The sequence below is a fragment of the Schistocerca cancellata genome, chromosome 2 (assembly GCF_023864275.1).
Source record: "Schistocerca cancellata isolate TAMUIC-IGC-003103 chromosome 2, iqSchCanc2.1, whole genome shotgun sequence".
NCBI classification, from domain to species: Eukaryota; Metazoa; Arthropoda; class Insecta; order Orthoptera; family Acrididae; genus Schistocerca; species Schistocerca cancellata.
The window spans coordinates 991,265,619-991,285,700 of record NC_064627.1 but is presented as its reverse complement, the minus strand read 5'-3'; the positions used below and the strand labels follow the sequence as shown (position 1 = coordinate 991,285,700).

Sequence of the window (20,082 nt, the reverse complement as noted above, 5' to 3'; positions counted from 1 at the left end):
AAAGAAGGCATATCAAAAATGGCTACATACTAGAACTCAGGTAGACAGAGAAAGTTATGTTGAAGAAAGAAACAAAGCCAAACAGATAATTGCAGCATCCAAGAAGAAATCTTTGGAAGACTTTGGAAACAGGTTGGAGACTATAGGTCAAGCTGCTGGAAAACCATTCTTGAGTGTAATTAGCAGTCTTCAAAAGGGAGGTAAGAAGGAAATGACAAGTATTTTGGACAGGTCAGGAAAACTGCTGGTGAATCCTGTGGATTCCTTGGACAGGTGGAGGGAATATTTTGAAGAGTTGCTCAATGTAGGTGAAAATACAATCAGTAATGTTTCATATTTCGAGGTACAATAGGATAGGAATGACGATGGAAATAGGATCACATTTGAGTAAGTGGAGAAAATGGTCAGTAGATTGCAGTGCAATAAAGCAGCTGGGGTGGATGAAATTAAGTCGGAACTCATCAAATACAGTGAATGTCAGGTCTTAAATGGCTACACAGGATAATTGAAATGGCTTGGGAGTCAGGACAGGTTACATCAGACTGGACAAAAGCAGTGATCACACCATTCTTTAAACATGGAAACAGAAAAGATTGTAACAACTACAGAGGTATCTCTTTAATCAGCGATGTGGGTAAAATCTTCTCAGGTATTGTTGAAAGGAAAGTGCAAGTATTAGTTGAGAACCAACTGGATGAAAATCAGTGTGGGTTTAGGCCTCTTAGAGGTTGTCAGGACCAGATCTTTAGATTACGGCAAATAATGGAGAAGTGTTATGAGTGTAACAGGGCATTGTATCTATGCTTTATAGATCTAGAAAAGGCATATGACCAGGTTCCTAGGAGGAAGTTATTGTCTGTTGTTTGAGATTATGGAATAGGAGGCAAACTTTTGCAAGCAATTAAAGGTCTTTACATGGATAGTCAGGCAGCAGTTAGAGTTGACGGTAAATTGAGTTCATGGTTCAGAGTAGTTTCAGGGGTAAGACAAGGCTGCAACCTGTCTCCACTGTTGTTCATATTATTTATGGATCATATGTTGAAAACAATAGACTGGCTGGGTGAGATTAAGATATGTGAACACAAAATAAGCAGTTTTGCATATGCAGATGACTTAGTTGTGATGGCAGATTCGATTGAAAGTTTGAAAAGTAATATTTCAGAGCTAGATCAGAAATGTAAGGACTATGATATGAAGATTAGCATCTCCAAAACGAAAGTAATGTTAGTGGAAAAGAGATATAAACGGATTGAGTGCCAAATAGGAGGAACAAAGTTAGAACAGGTGGACGTTTTCAAGTACTTAGGATGCATATTCTCACAGGATGGCAACATAGTGAAAGAACTGGAAGCGAGGTGTAGCAAAGCTAATGCAGTGAGCGCTCAGCTACGATCTACTCTCTTCTGCAAGAAGGAAGTCAGTACCAAGACCAAGTTATCTGTGCACCGTTCAATCTTTCGACCAACTTTGTTGTATGGGAGCGAAAGCTGGGTGGATTCAGGTTACCTTATCAACAAGGTTGTGGTTACGGATATGAAAGTAGCTACGCTGATTGCAGGTACTAGTAGATGGGAACAATGGCAGGAGGGTGTCCACAATGAGGAAATCAAAGAAAAACTGGGAATGAACTCTATAGATGTAGCAGTCAGGGCGAACAGGCTTAGATGTTGGGGTCATGTTACACACATGAGAGAAGCAAGGTTACCCCGGAGACTCATGGGTTCAGCAGTAGAGGGTAGGAGGAGTCAGGGCAGACCAAGGAGAAGGTACCTGGATTCGGTTAAGAATGATTTTGAAGTAATAGGTTTAGCATCAGAAGAGGCACCAATGTTAGCACTGAATGGGGGATCATGGAGGAATTTTATAAGGGGGCTATGCTCCAGACTGAACACTGAAAGGCATAATCAGTCTTAAATGATGATGATGATGATGATGGTACCACTGTCACATGATGCCTCATTCCCACCACTAGTAGAATGTGTGCATGGTCAGATGGCTGGTCCCCGACCACAGTCGATGACGTGGCATAGCTCTGGCAGAGTATCTGTTCATGCTGATTTACAGTGCATAGGCACAGTATAGCCACCTTTTAGCTTGTGCTTCTCAGGACCACTATGAGAAAACTCTGCAGATCAAATGCTATGGCAAGCCAACTAAAGTTGCCATTGACAAAGTCAAGCCAGCTTACGTTCTGACTGTTCTAACTGACATCCACTTCTTTCACCAAGTGGAGGACCTGACAACTGGTCAGGCAGAGCCCAGTCACGTAGCTACCGGTGACTCACCGACTCTGCCAACCGCCAACTAGAAGCCATGTACACCTCAGCCTACCCCACCCCACCCAGACAGATGCTTGGACCATGACATTCACAGGTGCGCTCACTGCCCCTGCCACAGCAGCCAGCGGACTAGTTCATGCAAGATGGCTGCCGTGGGTGTTTCAAACACCCATGCTGCATTATAATGACATCATACTGCATGAAGCAGCTAGCACGCAACCCGCCTGCTGCCTGCCATTTAGGCACTGTCTCCATCGGGCCGCCTTATCAGCTGTGATCTCTTCTCCAGTTGAGCTCAGGACTTCACTTCCCGTCTCACCAGCTGTTTGTCTGTTGCAGCTCCTGGATGTGCTGTCACGTGTCACAGAATGTGACTGCATCAGGCATTGAGGCCGCATTGACTCCCACATCAGTCTCTGCATTGTGTTCCCATCAACCTCCAGACACCACCCTGCACATCTCCAGGCTTGTCTATTGCAGTTTCCGAAATTGCATTCAAGTCCCAACAAATCTGTGTTTGCACAAGCCTAGACTCTCCATAGTCTCCACGCCCCCAGTGTCACGCAGTGTCATGCGTCGAGGGCCACACTGTGTTTCCGCGTTGGATGTGTCAGGAACTCATTGCCTTTTGAACAACGCATCCATGTAAATGATGTATTCATATCTTTTATTCATGTTAGCCAGACTTTGTTCATGTACCAGTGTCCTCCATGCCATCCAGTCACCATTAACTGGCCTACCGTCATCACACTTGCGCTGATGTCAGCACAAAGCATGCAAGGCCCAAACACCTGTGTGCTGCAGATCTATTGCTTTTGCTCTCTGCTCGCCAAGTGTGGATCTGTGAGGCAGCCTTATCACAGAGTTTCAAGGATGGCAGCACACTAGTATTTGTCCATGAATGCAAATTTTACCATTAGGCCAACCTGTGATAGTGGTGCAGTGCACATCTTGCTGTGCCCACAGGTGCAGAAGGCACAAAGCAAAAGCCAGTGTGCTCTATACCTCTGTAGTGTGTGAATGTTCACACCAATCGTGGACTCTGTCAGCTGCCTACCACATGGCTCGAGTACAATGTGCACTCCCCACCAACGGTTTCGCAAATCTGAACACGCGCCGATCATTCACTCCATTCTGTTGCATCCACAAATTAAATGGCACCCTGCAAGACAGGAAGTAATTGGTGTGTTTAGCCAAATCTGTGTCCTTTGTCTTCCCACAGCTGTGAGATCTTACTACTCCCTTAATCACTGAGTAACATGCATCCTTTGAGATCAGTGGTCATTCTATTTACGGCAGTCACTCGACCACAGCGTGTGAACATTTCAGTCATTACCTCTAAGTCCTTAATGTACCAACTGATGCCAAGAAATTTATTATTATGTAATCATGTGTTTGATCAATTACGATTATCTGAGCCTACACCCTGAACTTAGAGCTTGGGTGTGGTAGTAAAAGCTGGCTCACCACATAACTTACTTAAAAGGAGTGAAAATAACCCGTTTCTCACTTCACTTTTATTTTATGGTCATTGACAGTGTTTGCAATGTGACCAATTGTGTAGCAGTTGCTATATGTATAAGTACATGTTCCAGTTACTTGACAGAAAAAGTTTAAACTAACCTTCAAGAAACGTATAATTAATATAAGGCCTACCTTGTTACTATTTTACATTTTTCATAAATGATGATAAATTTTAAATACCCATTATTACCATTATCCTTAGCACATGTCATCACAGCTATTGATTATTCATGCAAATATTCAGTTGTCCCTTGATTAATAATTTGTATAAAACTTTACAGAAGAGTGTTCATGGACTGACAACTGAGGTTACCAAGCATACTGCAGAACTAGAAAGGTTACAGGGAAGGCGAAGGGATGCAGCACATCTTGCAGAGGGTGGTCAGCGCCAGCTGATGGTATTGAAGGAACGTTCCCAGGAACGACAACTAGAAGTAAATATGTTGCAGTTCCGTGTCAGTCAAGCAGAGAGGGCATTAGCCAATGAAGACAACCATGTGTTCTCACTTGAAAGACAACAGCTTGAATTACAAAGGGTAATAATTTTAAACTTACCATTCTGAAAAATAAATGAAACAAATAGAATATTAACTTATCAATATTGAACATTCATGTAAACTCAGAATTTTTTTTTCACTAAGCAGTAATTCAGCTGCTTATTGTATTCACAGAAAACTTAAGTGCTTGCCGTCACCATGCTGTTAGTTATGAATTTAACTTTACCGCTGTACAGGGTGAGGAAACTAATTTAATCACCTAACTCTTCTCTTATTAAACACTTTTATAATATTCTTTCACTTGGAATAGTGACCAGAAGCTCAAGAAACAAAGAACAATCTATTTTTCTTATTTATTTTTTGGTCACTATTTGTCTGGTGAAGAAATTTTACAGGTACTGTTTCTTTAATAAGTCAAAAGCTCCTTGCAGTGATACATATAGGTGCTTCAACCTGGTTATTAGTTCCTCTTAGATAGAAATGAGGTTAGAATTTATTTATTTATCCATTTATTTCTCCTGATAAGATTAGAGCCTTCAGATCCCTTCTTACATCTAACCAGACATCATTTAACAAGACAATATTGCAATTTATATTGCACATGAAAAGGATAGGTCATAATGATAATAATAATTATTATAATACTAACATTATGTGTAATACTGAGTATATATGAAATTTAAGAAAAGCCAGCAACTTCCTCATTATATTCTTGTTGAATGTGAGTAGCAACATCTACCAGTACAGGAGGAATCAATGTGGAGAAGAAGATGATTGGTCAGAAGAAGAAAGAGGAACAATTGAGTAAGATTAGCAGATGATACAGAAGGAAAGAACATAAATAGAAAGGCTCGAGGAAAATATAGGGATTTACACTGTGACAGACATCCTGGTTCCTTGTAGGATAGACAGAAGACAGTTGGGTTTTGCCTAGAGGGGAACCTGTAGTAATGATAGCAGATAAGGCTTTAATCTTCTCTTGAATTCAGAGTGATTTAGAATAAGATGTAGGTTACAGGGTAATTGTTCCACACATGTGGCTGAAATGGAGAAGGAGATTTAGTGTTACACAAGATGTTGGACATATTCGATTTGGTGATGCAGCTATGGAAAAACGATGGTTATCTGATATGTGAGGAGAGGTGCTGAGGGACACCGGTGACTAAGAAACTGATGAAGTAAACAAAACATGTGAATATGGCTCAACCTATCTGGTTGCAGCCAACCTAACTGAATACAGGAAGGACTGATAGATAAAACAACCTAAATGTTGCACGCATAACTTACACAAGTATTCATAGCTAACTTGAATCGTTTGGACTTTTCACTATTTTTGTTGTGTTGATGTATATGACACTATTAAAGGTTTGAACTTAACTAATTTTTGTTTTATTTCAGGTGGAAGTATTTTTGTAAGTTTTTGTGTTGCATAAAGGCATTTAAGGTCTTTATCTGTTCTTTTTTCATACAAGAATTGGACACTGCTAAGATGTTTTGAAGAAACTGTTTCAAGAAGATGTCCAATGTTCAACTTTCGGTGTGACGTGATGTTGAACTGTGACTTCAGGGGATCTAGTATAAAATCCAGGTTTTGTGTCCATCGTGATACTGAAAAAAGATTATCATTCATATCTGATACAGTAGTTTAATATCCCACTAGCAGAGGCATCTTTAAGATGAAGAACTGTCTCAGATTTTCTGCATGGTGGACAAAATTTGCTCTAGGTGTGTTAAAAGAACCATCCTGAAATTTGTCTTAAGTGACATATGGAAGCCACAAAATATCTGAGTCACAATGAACCACCTGAATACGAGTTATTTTTCTTAAAATCTGACTTCCAATTCATTTTAAAAATGTTGTGCTTTACATGTTGAAGTTTTGAACTTATTATGGAGGAAAATAATTTCATTCTAATGATGAACTTGTGTTAACCAGTTTGATGTAGAAAACAACCGAAGTTGCAAAATTCAGTTTTTTTTATTTAATTGATGATTGGTTTTGTGTACTAGAACCATTCTCAAGTCATCTAAACAGGAAAAATGGTGTATTACATCATAGCGCAACCTGTGTATGTTTGTCCTGCCAATGGCACTGAGAAACTTGACTTAGACACAAGCATGTACAATATTAACATGTTTTGTGTGCTGTTTTCTGCATCAATTTGAAGACTTCTTGCTGTTGTAGTCATCAATCCAGTTCTGGTTGATACAGCTCTCCTCACTAGTCTATCCAATGCAAACCTTTTCATTCCTGCGTAATTATTGCAGCCAACATCCACTTGAATCTGCTTACTGCAGCTGCAGTCAGGTCTTCGTTTCTCTCTACAGGCCCCCCTTCTTCACACTCTTCGTTCCATTACCAAACTTATATTGCTTGATGCCCCACTCTGTGTCATGTCAAATGATCCTTTCTTTTAATCGGGCTGTAAAATTTTTCTTTGTGATTCGATTCTGTAACTCTTCATTAATTATCCCATCTAACCATATAAACTTCAGCAATCTTCTCGTGTAGTGCACATTTTTAGAGCTTCTGTTCTCTTCATGTCTCTATTGATTATCACCCCTGTTTCACTTTTGTGCAAGGGTACACTCATCACAAATACCTCCACAGAACACTTCCTCACACTTAACTTTATATTTCTTGTTAATAAATTTCTCATTTTTCAGAAATGAATTTCTCACTAATGCAATCTATATTTATTTCCTCTTTACTTCTGCCATCATCAGATATTTTGCGCCAAAAATAACACAATTCATCTCCTATTTTCACTGTCTGATTTCCAAATTTAATTGTCTCAGCATCATCACCTGTTTCAGCTTGAGAACACTACATTACCCTTGTTTTATTTGTGGTCAGCTTATGATCTCTTTCCAAGATAGTAGCCATTCTCTTCAATTGCCCTTCCAAGTTTTTGCCATCTGTGATAGAATTACAGTATCATCAACAAGTGATCAGTTTTAATTTCTTCCTCATGAACTTCAATTCCTTTTCCAATTCCAAATTTTTTCCTGGTTTCCTTTATTACTTACTCAAACTACAGATTGAATAAGACCCTATTCTCATTCCATTCCGAATTTCTGCCTTCCTTTCATCTCCTTTGACTCTTATTGCTGCAATCTGGTGACTACACAAGTTGAATTTTATCCTACCTTGATAATTTCAGGGAGTGTCCTCCAGACAATATTATGAAATGCTTTCTATAAATCTACAAATGATATAAATGAAAGTTCGATTTTTTTCCAATCTATATTCTAAGAGAAGTCATGGGTCATTGTTACATTGTAACTAATCTTCCCTGAGGTTGGGCTCTGCTAGTCTTTCTGTTTGTGTGTGAATAATTTTTGGGATTATTACATTCTTCTTTAAGTCTAAGGGTATATTGTCTGTACATATATTTCATACCAAATGGAATAGTTATGTCATTTTTGCTTCTCACAAAGATCTTAATAATTTAGAGAGAATATTTCTGTTGGTCTCTGGTTGCAACTTACGTCTTCTCGTGCTCTGTCAAATTATTCTCATAGTATCATATATTCCTCCCTGTCTTCACGTACTTCCTTTTCCCTATCCTACTTTCAAGTTTCTTTCCCTTGCATAGATATTCTACATATTCCTTCCACCTTTCAGTTTTCCAGTGTCTCACCATCTGAGCTCCTGATATTCATAGAGTTACTTTTTATCAGGAGACTTCTTTAATCTTTCTATGTATCACATCTAATGTAAATGGATGCATAAAAAGTATACTCACCAAATGGCAGCAGGAGAAAATATATATAAAGGTATTGAAATATACAAGCTTTTGTAGCCAGTGGCTCCTATTTCAGACAGAAGGGTTGAAGGGGAAGGAAGAGGGGCAGGAAATAGGTAGAGTTCAGAAAACTCGCCGAGAGCCCCAGGTTAGCAAACTTACCGGACAGGATGTGAAGGAAAGACTGATTATTAGGGACTGCACCATAAGAGATTTTAAAACCTGAGAGCCTAAAGTTGGAAGAAAGGGTAAAATGAAAAACAGTGATTACTGACAAAACAATGTGCATGAATTAATAAGAGCAGAAAGCTAAATGCGTTGTATGTGGTAGAGGTTGGGGGCTGAGAAGAACAGACATCTCAGAAAATAAAAGATATCAAAAACAAAAAGGGAGTGAGGAAAGGAATCATTACTGAGAAGAAATGCTGAGACATAGGAAATTAACATGGATTGAGACCAGGTGGGTGGTGAGAAACAAGGACATCTTGTATGACAGTTCCCACCTGCGGAGTTCTGGGTCACTGGTGTCTGGCGGAAGAAACCAGATGACATGTGAGATAAAACGGGCACTGAGGCCATGACTGTCATGTTGTAGACCATCCTCAGCAAGAGAATACTGTGTGTTATCAGTATATAGCCTATAACTTTGTGGTAGTCCTGCCAACATAAAAGGCTGAACAGTGCTTACATGACAGCTGGTACACGACATGTCATTTTGCAGGTGGCTCTCCCTTTGATAGTACATGTTTTGCCAATTACAGGGCTAGTGTAGGTGATGGTGGTAGGAGGTTGCATAGGCAAGTTTTACAGTTGCGATTGTCACAGGTGTAGGAGATGTATGGTGCAGATTGACATAGCAAGGAGCCGTCCCGGTGCCCACGGCCATGCCTCTGATCTGTCTGTAGGTCTGCCCCTCAAAGGTAAAGTAGTTGTTAGTACATATAAAGCTGATTAAGGAGAGCAAGAATCAGGTCTGGAATCTTGTGAGCACTGATTAAAGAAATGTTCAGCAGCAGCCAGATCATGTCATGTGAGATGTGGGTATAGAGGGAGGTGGCATTAATAGTGACAAGCAAGTTATGTAGTGGGACTGACAAGGACACTGCAGAGATTGGGAGAGCAACAAAAAGCTATTCTAGGTGTGGTGGACAATATCTCAGACTTAATGGATATCATTTCAGGGCATGATTTTAGGAAGCCATGACCTTGTCAAAGTAGCTGATTAATACATTCAAGACCAGGATAATACTGAGTGATGGGAGGTGAGCTCCTCAGTTGTTTTTTGAAGGGATGAGCAGTACCAGGATTGGGTGTGATGGCCGAGGAAATCTACTTTTGAACCAAACTGGTGGTGTAATTGTGTCCAGTGAAGGCTGCGGTGAGAATGATGGTGTGTTGGGGTAAAGAATCTATATCTGAATAAATATGTTTGCTTTGAATGCCAACACTGTTTGGGAGGGATGTTTGACATGGAAAGGAGGGCAACTGTGAGAATGTAAGTATTGTTGTTTGTTAGTAGGTTTAATGTGATGAACAGAAGTGTGTAGATGACCCTTGGTGATGATGAGGTTAACATCAAGGAAAGTGGCATGGGATTTCAAATAGGATCATGTGAAATTTAATTGGCAGAATGTATTTAGAGATTCCAAAAATTTTAACAGGTCAGTCTCTCGATACTTCCGTATGGCAAAAATGTCATCATATCCAAAACAAACCAGAGGCTGAAGATTTATGGATTCCAGAAAATCACTCTTCAAGTGATCCATGAGAAGGCTGGCATAAGGAAGAGCCAACTTGGTTCCCATGGCCATGCCCCTGACCTGTTTGTGTGCCCATCCCTCAAAGGTAAAGCAGTTGTTGGTTAATATAAAGTTGATTAAGGTGAGCACCAAGGACATCATAGACTAAGCACTGATCGAGGAAATGTTCAGCAGCAGGCAAACCAGTTACATATGTGAGGTGTTGGTATAGAGGGAGGTGACATTAACGGTGATAAATGAAGTATGTGCTGGAAGCGGAAGGGGCGCAGATTGCAGACGATCTACGAAATGATTGGTGCCTTTATTATAGGAGGTAAGTTTTTGTACTATAGATTACAGGTGCAAATCAACTAAGGCAGTTTTTTTGTTCGGTGGGTGCTTTGAAGCCAGCAACTATGGGATGAGCCGGTTGATTGGGTTTGTTGATCTTTGGAAGAAGATGCATGGTTTGGGTGAGGTAAGAAGTTCTATGGATTGAGGTGTTAGTCCTTGTGAGGCCCAGAGGTTTCAAGGAGGGATTTTAGGTCAATCTGAGCAATGCTGGATGTTAGAAATTCTTGGAAGGCTTATAAGAGATGATTTTGTGGTAGTGGTGGTGTATCAAGTTGAGATCGTGATCAGAATGGCTCAGGGCAGAGTCCAGTGTCAGGTTTGCTGTGTTTGGGATTGGGCTGCAAAGTGATATTTCCTGTTGACATTGTGTGTGAAGGAAAGTATGTCCTCCACCAGAGCAGCGTGATGAAAAATAGGTTTAGGGCTGAAAATTAGACCCTTAGATAATATAGATAATTCATGAGGGGAGAATGCCTTCATTGATAGGTTGAGAACACTGCAAGATTGTACTGGTTCCTGTGATCATGAGTTCTCATACTCTTATTTAAGGCACTCATCCCTCCTGAATTATCTGAGGGTCTCACTTTCAGTCCTAAACCTGTTTTGCTTTTGTGACATAATGTCAACTGGAAATACCACTTCACAGCCCAATCCCAAAATATTTCAAACAGCAAACCTGACATTGAACCCTGCCTTTGAACAGTTCCAACTGCACCCCAATTTGATCCACCTCCACTATCTTGAAATCATCTCTTCAAGCCTTCCAAGAATTCCTCACACCCACCATTGCTTCACAACTCTTCCTCATGTCGATACAACATGACCCTAATATGTCCTCTGGATTCTGTGCTCCCTAAAAGCTAATGACTCTATTGTTATCCTTCCAGCAGACAAAGGATCTACCACTGCGATACTTGGCCGAAAGGAGTATGTTAGTGAAGGTCAATGCCAGCTGTCTGACACCTCTACATACACCATCTGCCATCAAGATCCCATCTCTGTGATTTAAACTGACCTGCAGTCCCTCCTTAAATCCTCAGTCCCCCCCCCACACACACAAGGACTAACACCTCAATACACAGAAACCCAATCATCCTCACTATCCTATAGTTGCAGGCTTCAAAGCATTCGCAAAACGTATATCCACCTTAGTTGATCAGCACTTGCAACCCATAGTACAAGACTTCCCTCCTATGTTAAAGACGCCAACCACTTCCTGGATCACATGAAATCTGTGCCCCTCCCATTCCCACCACATAACTTGCTTGTCATTATTAATGCCACCTCCTTCTATACCCACATGTCACATTACATGATCTGTCTGCTGCTGAACATTTCTTAAATCAGTGCCCACCAGATTCCAGACCTGATTCATGCTCACTTTAATCAGCTTTATACGTACCAACAACTACTTTACCTTTGAGGGGCAGACCTACAGACAGATCAGAGGCATGGCCGTGGGCCCCGGGATGGCTCCTTGCTATGTCAGTCTTTTCATGGGTCACTTGGAGGGGGCTTTCTGTGATTCATAAGCCTTCAGCCCATGGTTTGGTTTAGATACAATGCTGACATCTCTGTCATATGGACTTATGGGAAGGCTGACCTGTTAAAATTCACGGAATCTACAAGTACAATCTCCCAATTAAATTTCGAATGGTCCTGTTCTTAATCCCATTCCACTTTTCTTGATGTTGATCTCATCTTTACCGAAAGTCAGTGTTGGACTTCAAAGGAAACACATTTGTTCAGATGTACATTCTTAACAGCAATACACCACCATTTTCATCCTAGCTGTCACTGCTACCACCCTAGTTCAAAAGCAGATGTCCTGGACTATCACATCCAATCCTGCTACTGCTGATCCCTCCAAAAAACAACTTGGGAGTACACTTCTGGTCACTCAGTATTATTGTTTTGGTCTTGAATGTATTCATCAGCTACTTTGAGAGGGCTATGACTTCCTGTAATCTTGCTCATCTAACATTTTGTCTACTATACCTAGCATAGCTTTTTGTCTCCCTCCGTATTTTCTTAGTATCCTTGTCAGATCTAAGCTCATTCTGCACCCATTTCCCTGTCCCTGTGACCACATCCGCTGTAAGACTTGCCCTACGCAACCTCCTACCACCAGCTTTACCAGCCCTATAACTGGCAAAAATATACTATTAATGAAAGAGGCACCGGTGAAATGACACATGTTATGTACGAGCTGTTATGCAAACACTATCTGGCCTTTTACATTGGCATGGCTACCAGCGAGTTATCAGTTACAATGAATGGTGATAAGCAGCAGGTGTACATTGGCAATGCATAATATCCTGTTGCTTAGCATGCTCTACACCATGACAGCCATGATCTCTGCAGTAGCCACCAGAAAGATCGCGGGAGGCGCACATTGGCACGGCGCGTCACGGACGGTAGTTGCCGCAAGTAGAGTCCCGTCCACCAGAGGGCACGCGAGACTTCAGACGCGACCTCTGCCGGCATAACAACAACAACAACAACAACTCTGGCAGCACGGGCTGTGCCCAGTCACTTAACATCGGGCATGCCTAGGACAGTCCCGGTCTACGCTAAGTGAAGTGCGACGTAAACGTGAACAGTGTTACTACACAATTGGCGACGAGTAGGGTCGTTCTTTCGCGTGTTGCGTCGTTGTTCCGGTTTCGCAGCTTCTCCATGGCATTGAGGATTTGGTGTGGGTTTTGATTGTGCAGCAGATGGATCTCATGGCCACCATGAAACAAGTGCTTCCGGCGTTGCTCTCCACGCCGTCTGCTCCAGTGCCGTTCCCTCCTCCCTTTCCCCCGTATGACGAGACGGCGGAGGATTGGGACGCATATGAACATTGCCTTCGGCAGCATTTCCGGGCGTTTCATGTGGCTGATGCGGAGGTATGTCGTGCTCTCTTCTTGTCTTGGATATCTCTCTCACTGTATCAAGTTTTGCGGCAGCTAGCGCCGTTGCAGGAACCCTCGTCCTTGTCTTTTGACGCATTGTGTTTATTGCTGTCTTCATATTATCGCCGCCGCACGCATGTTGTGGCGGCTAGGGTCGAGTTCTATCAATGCAAGAAACAGCCCCATCAGTCTTACCGGGCGTGGGCCGCTACCCTGCACGGTCTTAGTCGCAAGTGTCATTTTGTCACGGAGCAGTCGCGAGAGTCGTATGCCCACGTTATGGTACGCGACGTCATTGTTCGTTCGGCCCCTGATAGGGAGATCCGGCAACGGGCCCTACAGTTAGAAGACCCTTCCCTCGAGGAAGTCCTGTCCATTGCTCAATCGTATGAAGTCTCTCACGCAGCAGGTCAACAGCTGGAAGCATGGTGCGACATCGCGGCGGTTCAGGGCGGCGCAGCCGCGTCCACTGTGTCCGGGGTGAACGACGTGCGAGCGGTACAATCCGGCCATTACGGCTGCTCCTGCACGGTGCGTAAACAGAATTCCGGCCACCGGCCCCTGTTCCCGTCCTGTGCGTCGTGCTATATACATTATGATTGGTCAGAGTGCCCCCAGCGTTGGGCCGTTTGTCGTAAATGTAATAAAAAAGGTCACATTGCTAAAGTTTGCCGCTCAGCCTCAAAAGAATCGAAGGAAGCAGATACAGAGGACATGGACGTTGACATTCAGGAAGTTTCATCGGGCCGGGCTCCCGACGCATCGGCACCCAAACTCTTTATCGAGGTGTCGGTTCGGTCGCGCCGGTTACAACTGCAAGTAGATACAGGCGCGGCGGTTTCGTTGTTGAATGCACAAACTTATTCCGACCTTGGATCGCCCCCATTGGCGCCAGTTTACCGGCGTCTACGCGGTTATGGTAAACAGTTCATTCCCCTACTGGGTCAATTCACTACCAACGTGACTTACAAATCAGTCACTCGGCCTATTACTTTTATTGTTGTCAGTGATGCGAGCTCCGCTAACCTTTTTGGCCTGGATGCCTTTCAAGCTTTCGGTTTTTCTATCGCTGACACCATACAGTTGGTCTTCGAAGACGTTCCCTATCAATCATTGGAATCTTTGATCTCAGACTTTCCAGATATTTTTGAGGAGGGCCTGGGGTGTGTTTCAGATTTTGAAGCTCATTTAATGTTGAAGGCGTTGGCTCGCCCGCATTTTCTACGCGCGAGGCAGATCCCCTTGGCTCTCCGCCCTCAGGTAAAGGAAGAGCTAGACCGGCTGACAGCCCTAGGGGACGTTCTTCCCATTTATTCCAGTGAGTGGGCTTCGCCCCTCGTTATTGTAAGGAAGCCCTCGGGAAAATTACGTCTTTGTGGCGATTTCAAGGCCACCATTAATTCCCAATTGGTGGTGGACACCTATCCTTTGCCTTGTGCTGATGAATTGTTCTCCGCCGTGGTGGGAGGCCAATATTTTTCGAAAATCGATCTGTCGGAGGCTTATCATCAGATACCACTTGATGAGGACTCCAAACGGCTGGCGGTCGTCAACACCCCGTTTGGCCTTTACCAATACCAGCGGTTGGCCTTTGGAATATCCATTGCCCCGGCGATATTCCAGCGTTATCTTGAGCATGTCACGTCGACAATCCCTCATTGTATTAATTACGTGGATGACATAATTGTCACAGGCCGCAGCACGAAGGAACACTTGCACAACCTTCGCACCCTCTTTCTCAAATTCAGGTCTGTGAGCTTGCGTTGCAACCTGCATAAGTCAACCTTCTTCCAGCCGTCCATTGAGTATGTGGGCTACACCATCTCTCGGCACGGCATCCAGCCACTAGGAAGTTTGGTTCAAGGTATCGTCAACCTTCCTCGGCCCGCTTCGCTGAAAGAGTTACAAGCATTTTTTAGGCGAGATAGCCTATTACCACCGGTTCATTCCCAGGGCTTCCACTATAGCCCACCCCCTGTACTGCCTTCTGCGCAAGGGTGTTCCTTTTGATTGGTCGCCTGCATGCGAGCGAGCGTTCACCTCGTTGAAGGGCCTCCTCACGTCAGCCCCTTGTTTGGCTACTTTTGATCCCCATAAGCCGTTGGTCCTGGCTATAGATGCTTCGCAGTATGGGGTGGGGCGGTCCTGGCCCATCGCAATGCAGATGGTTCCGAGCAACCACTGGCGTTTGCGTCTAAAACGCTTAGTCCCACGCAGGCTCATTACTCCCAGGTGGAAAAAGAGGCTTTGGCCATTGTCTACGCTGTTACCAAGTTTCACCCTTTCTTGTATGGCACGAAGTTTCAGTTAATCACTGACCATAAGCCATTAATATCGTTATTTGGCCCCGCCTCTCAGATTCCGGATAGGGCAGCCCACAGACTACAGTGCTGGGCCTTGTTCCTCTCTAAGTACCATTATGACATTCATTTTTGCCCTACGGGACAGCATGCCAACGCCAACGCTCTTTCCCGTCTTCCGGTGGGCCCGGATCCTATGTTCTATCGAGTGGAGATTATGTGTTTTCATTTGGATGTGGCGTCCCACAAAGCGGTTGATGGCTTCCCAATCACTAGTTCTCGAGTCGCCAGGGAAACGGCAGCTGACCCGGTTCTCCGGCAAGTAGTTCGCCTCATTCAGCAGGGGTGGTCATCCCGCCCTCCGGGCCGGGCCTCGGACCCTCTTCGTAATTATTTTCTTCTACGAGACCGACTCTCGGTCTTGGAAGGAGTTCTCCTTCTGGCTACCGATGATACAGCTCCTCGCATGGTTGTTCCTGCAAGTTTACGAAGGGAGGTCCTCACGTTATTACATGCGGGGCACTGGGGTGTTTCCCGTACTAAAACCTTGGCTCGCAGACATGTGTACTGGCCCGGTATTGACAGAGAAATTGAGCATTTGGTGGCCACCTGTTCCCAGTGTGCGAGCCAACAAGCATCTCCCAGGGCAGTGTTCTCTTCATGGCCGCCGGCAACCCAAGCATGGGAACATGTTCACATCGATTTTGCGGGCCCGTTTCTCAATGGCTTTTGGCTCATTGTCATTGATGCTTATTCCCGATTCCCATATGTGGTTCGCTGCTCCTCAAGCACTTCAGAAGTTGCAATCCAGGCACTAGCAAAAATCTTTTCTGTGGAAGGTCTGCCAATCACCCTGGTCTCGGACAATGGACCGCAGTTTATTTCGCAGACCTTCCAGGATTTTTGTAGGCGCTTAGGTATTCGGCACGTTTGCTCTCCCCCCTTCCATCCACAATCGAATGGGGAAGCCAAGCGTATGGTGCGTACATTTAAGACGCAGATGAAAAAGTATGTGCACGAATTTCCTGCGGAGGAAGCATTGACGTTTTTCTTGACGGCATACCGGACCACACCAATGTGAGAACGCAGCCCCGCAGAGCTCCTCCATGGGTGTCAACCTAGGACTCTGCTGCACCTCCTCCGGCCTGGTCCTCGCCAGTCTTCACAAAACGGAGTACCTGGCTTTCCACTGGGTATGTCAGTCTGGGCCCGTGGGTTTGGTCGCAATCCACGTTGGATACCAGCGGTGGTCCTGCGCCGAAATGGCCGCTGGCTCTATACCTTGCAGGCGGGGGACCGGGTGGTATGTCGTCACCAAAATCAGCTACGTCCACGTTCGGGCACCCACCCTCCGACCTCTCGGACACCGGCTTCCCCATTGCCGGCACCTGTGTTGGTTTCGCAGGGGACGTTACCTTCTCTCCCCGCTGTGACTCTGCCGCACTGCGATGGTTCTCAGCCTTGGCAGCCTCCAGTAGCTCCAGCACCGGCATCGCCATCGTTCGAGATGCCCCAGCGAGAGCCGGCCCCCCTAGCAGGCCCGGTTTCTCAGGAGGCTGGTTCACCTGTGGTCGTCCCTTCCCCATCGTCCCCGCCACTGGGTCTTGCCCCTCCCGAGGTGGAACAGGATCCGGAGTTTGACAGCTTGTCGCCCGTTCTGTCCCGGGCTCCAGTTGTGGGACGACGGGGGCCTCTTCATGAGGGTCACTTCCAGCCGTATTTGAAGGTTCCGGCTCGAGGGTTGGCAGATACCCTCGACTCCGGCCTTCCAATGGATGTGGAGGTCATCGCTCCTGCCCGACGCTCCACCTTCCGACGCAGTGGATCACAGTGGCTTCACCCCCCGAAGGAGGAGGAGTGCAGTAGCCACCAGAAAGATCGCGGGAGGCGCACATTGGCACGGTGTGTCACGGACGGTAGTTGCCGCAAGTAGAGTCCCGTACACCAGAGGGCACGCGAGAATTCGGATGCGACCTCTGCCGGCATAACAACAACTCTGGCAGCACGGGCCGTGCCCAGTCAGTTAACATCGGGCATGCCTTGGACAGTCCCGGTCTATGCTAAGTGAAGTGCGACGTAAACGTGAACAGTGTTACTACAATCTCATTTCTTGTTTCACCATACATGCCATCTGGATTCTTCCCCCAGACACAAGTTTCGCAGAACTATGCATGGGTGAACTGGCATTACAATTTGTCCTTGGTTCTCGTCACATATCTGGTCTTCACCTACATTATTTCTTCTGTCTCAGCATTGCTTCTCAGTAACAGTTCCTTCTTCACTCCAGTTTTGTTCTCAATATCTTTTATTTTCTGACTTGTGTATTTTTTTTATTTTCTGACCTTTCTTCCCCCTCCTCCCCCCGTCCCCTTTCTCCCCTTTCTCCTCTACAACATGCAATGTACTTAACTTTTCACTCTAAGTAACTCAAACACATTGTTTTGTCAGTAATCTCTGTCTTGTTTATTACCATATCTTCCACCTTTAAACTCTAAGGTTTCAAGTATAGACCACTGCAGTCTCCAACAATCAGTCTTTCCTTCCTATCCTGTCCAATAAATCTGAGCAAGTTTTCTGAACTCTCTCCATTTCCTAAACCTCACCAGTCCTTTTCTTCCACCCCTCTTCCTTCCCCTTCAACCCTTGTACCAGAAGAAGGAGCCACTGGCTCCAAAAGCTTGCAGTTTTCAATATCTTTATATGTGTTTTATCGTGTTGCCACTGTGTGAGTAGATTGTTTATCAATCCAATTATGTTAAATTTTCAAAAATTGATTATTATTGTTAGCATACATCACATTTGTCTTTTCCATAATCATGCAAGCTTCTAAAGCTTTTCATGTCTCTTTTAATGAATCCTGCTTTGCCTTTTGCCCTACTTGTCAATTTCATTTGACAGACTATATCTAAAAATAAAGATGATGTAACTTACCAAACGAAAGCGTTGGTATTTTGATAGAGACACTAACAAACACAAACACACACACAAAATTCAAGCTTTCGCAACCCACGGTTGCTTCATCAGAAAAGAGAGAAGGAGATGGAAAGACGAAAGGATGTGGGTTTTAAGGGAGAGGGTAAGGAGTCATTCCAATCCTGGGAGCGGTAAGACTTACCTTAGGGGGAAAAAGGGACAGGTATACACTCGCGCACACACACACACACACACATATCCATCCACACATATACAGACACCGGTGTAGGATTCCAGAAGTGTTACTCAACTGAAAATGCTATTTATACATCATCATACCATCAGATAGTACAAGCTTTAAATAATAAATAAAATATCACCAGTTGGTATTTTTTTGTGATCTCTCTAAGGCCTTCAGTGTTGTAAATCATGATACTCTCTTAGACAAACTCAAGTTTTATGGCATTGATGACTTTACACAAAGCTGGTTTGAATCATACTTGACAATCAGAATGCAATAAGTTATGCTGAATAATTTACGCAATGTTACACAGGTAGAAACTTTTAGTGACTGGCATAAAAATCCCATAGAGTGTCCCATAGTATTAAATTTTGTGTCCATTCATATTGCTTATGTATGAGAACGACCTACCACTAAACATTCAACAAGCAAAATTGGTACTTTCTGCATAAGTCCCAATAGAGAGATAGCAACAGAAGAGTTAGTAAGTGATATTTTCCAATGAGTTATGAGGTGGTTCTCTGAAAATGAACTCACCCTAAATTTATAAAAAAGCATACGTTCAGTTCTGTACAATGATCAAGAGTCATACCAACAATTGATGTAGCACGTGAGCAGGAGTCAGTAAGTAGAATAGAATGCTTCAAATTTCTGAGTGTGCATATTGATGAAAACAAGAACTGGAAGAAGCATATCACTGAGCTTCTCAAACAATTAAGTTCAACTACTTTTGCTCTGCATATAATTTCTAATCGTGGAAACAAACATATCACCCTGCTGACACATTTTGCATATTTCCACTCAATATTGTCGTACAGGATAATTTCTGGGGTAACTTATCACTTAGAAACAAAGTATTGATAGCACAAAAGCAAGCAGTATGAGTAATATGTAGCGTTCACCCATGGATGTCATGTTGGTATCTCTTCAAGGAACTAGTCACTTTAATTATACCACCACAATACATATTTTCTATAGTAAAATTCATCATAAATAATACATCACAGTTTAAGAAGAACAGTGATGCACATGCCCACAACACTAGAGGGAAAAACAACCTTTACTACCCATTGTTAAAGCTCTCAGTGGCTCAGACAGGTGTTCAATATGCAGCAATAAACATTTTTGGTTCTTTGCCCAATCACATAAAATGTCCGACAGGTAGCAAAGCAAAGTTTAAAATCTAATTTAAAACCATTTCTTTTCGGCAACTCCTTCTATTCCACTGATACATTTCTAAAAGTGTTCATTAATGCTAACATTAGTCATAAAACATTGAAATGATTTACAGAACATGTAATCAACTAACCATTTAGAATAATAATTCACTGCATTTGATGTGATAGTTACCTTTTGTTTTCTGTTCTGCAAGTATGATGTGTAAGTCATTTCAGAGCATTGCTCTTAATCCCACATTTATTTAATTTGTAGATAAGTAAGGCATGGTTTACAGAGTTAAAGTCTTTTGTCAGATAACAGAGATACTACAATGTTAATTCTCTGATCCAATGGTTTGCGTATCTTTTCAATAAAGTTATTCACTGCATCCAAGGGGGTCTTATCCTGGTTGGACTCCAAATTGGTTA

At 43.5% G+C, this 20,082-nt stretch overlaps 1 protein-coding gene across 3 annotated transcripts in view; it reads left to right on the top strand.

Moving 5' to 3' along the window:
- LOC126162967 (coiled-coil domain-containing protein 39) overlaps nucleotides 1-20,082 on the top strand; it is a 485,180-nt gene that overhangs the window by 361,402 nt on the left and 103,696 nt on the right. For all 3 annotated transcript variants that reach the window (XR_007535141.1, XM_049919812.1, XM_049919811.1), the window contains one exon: nucleotides 4,085-4,339. Coding sequence is in view for 2 of the 3 variants with exons in the window: in XM_049919812.1 (XP_049775769.1) it covers nucleotides 4,085-4,339 (255 nt within the window). In the remaining variant the exon portion in view is untranslated. The remainder of the gene's footprint in view (nucleotides 1-4,084; nucleotides 4,340-20,082) is intronic.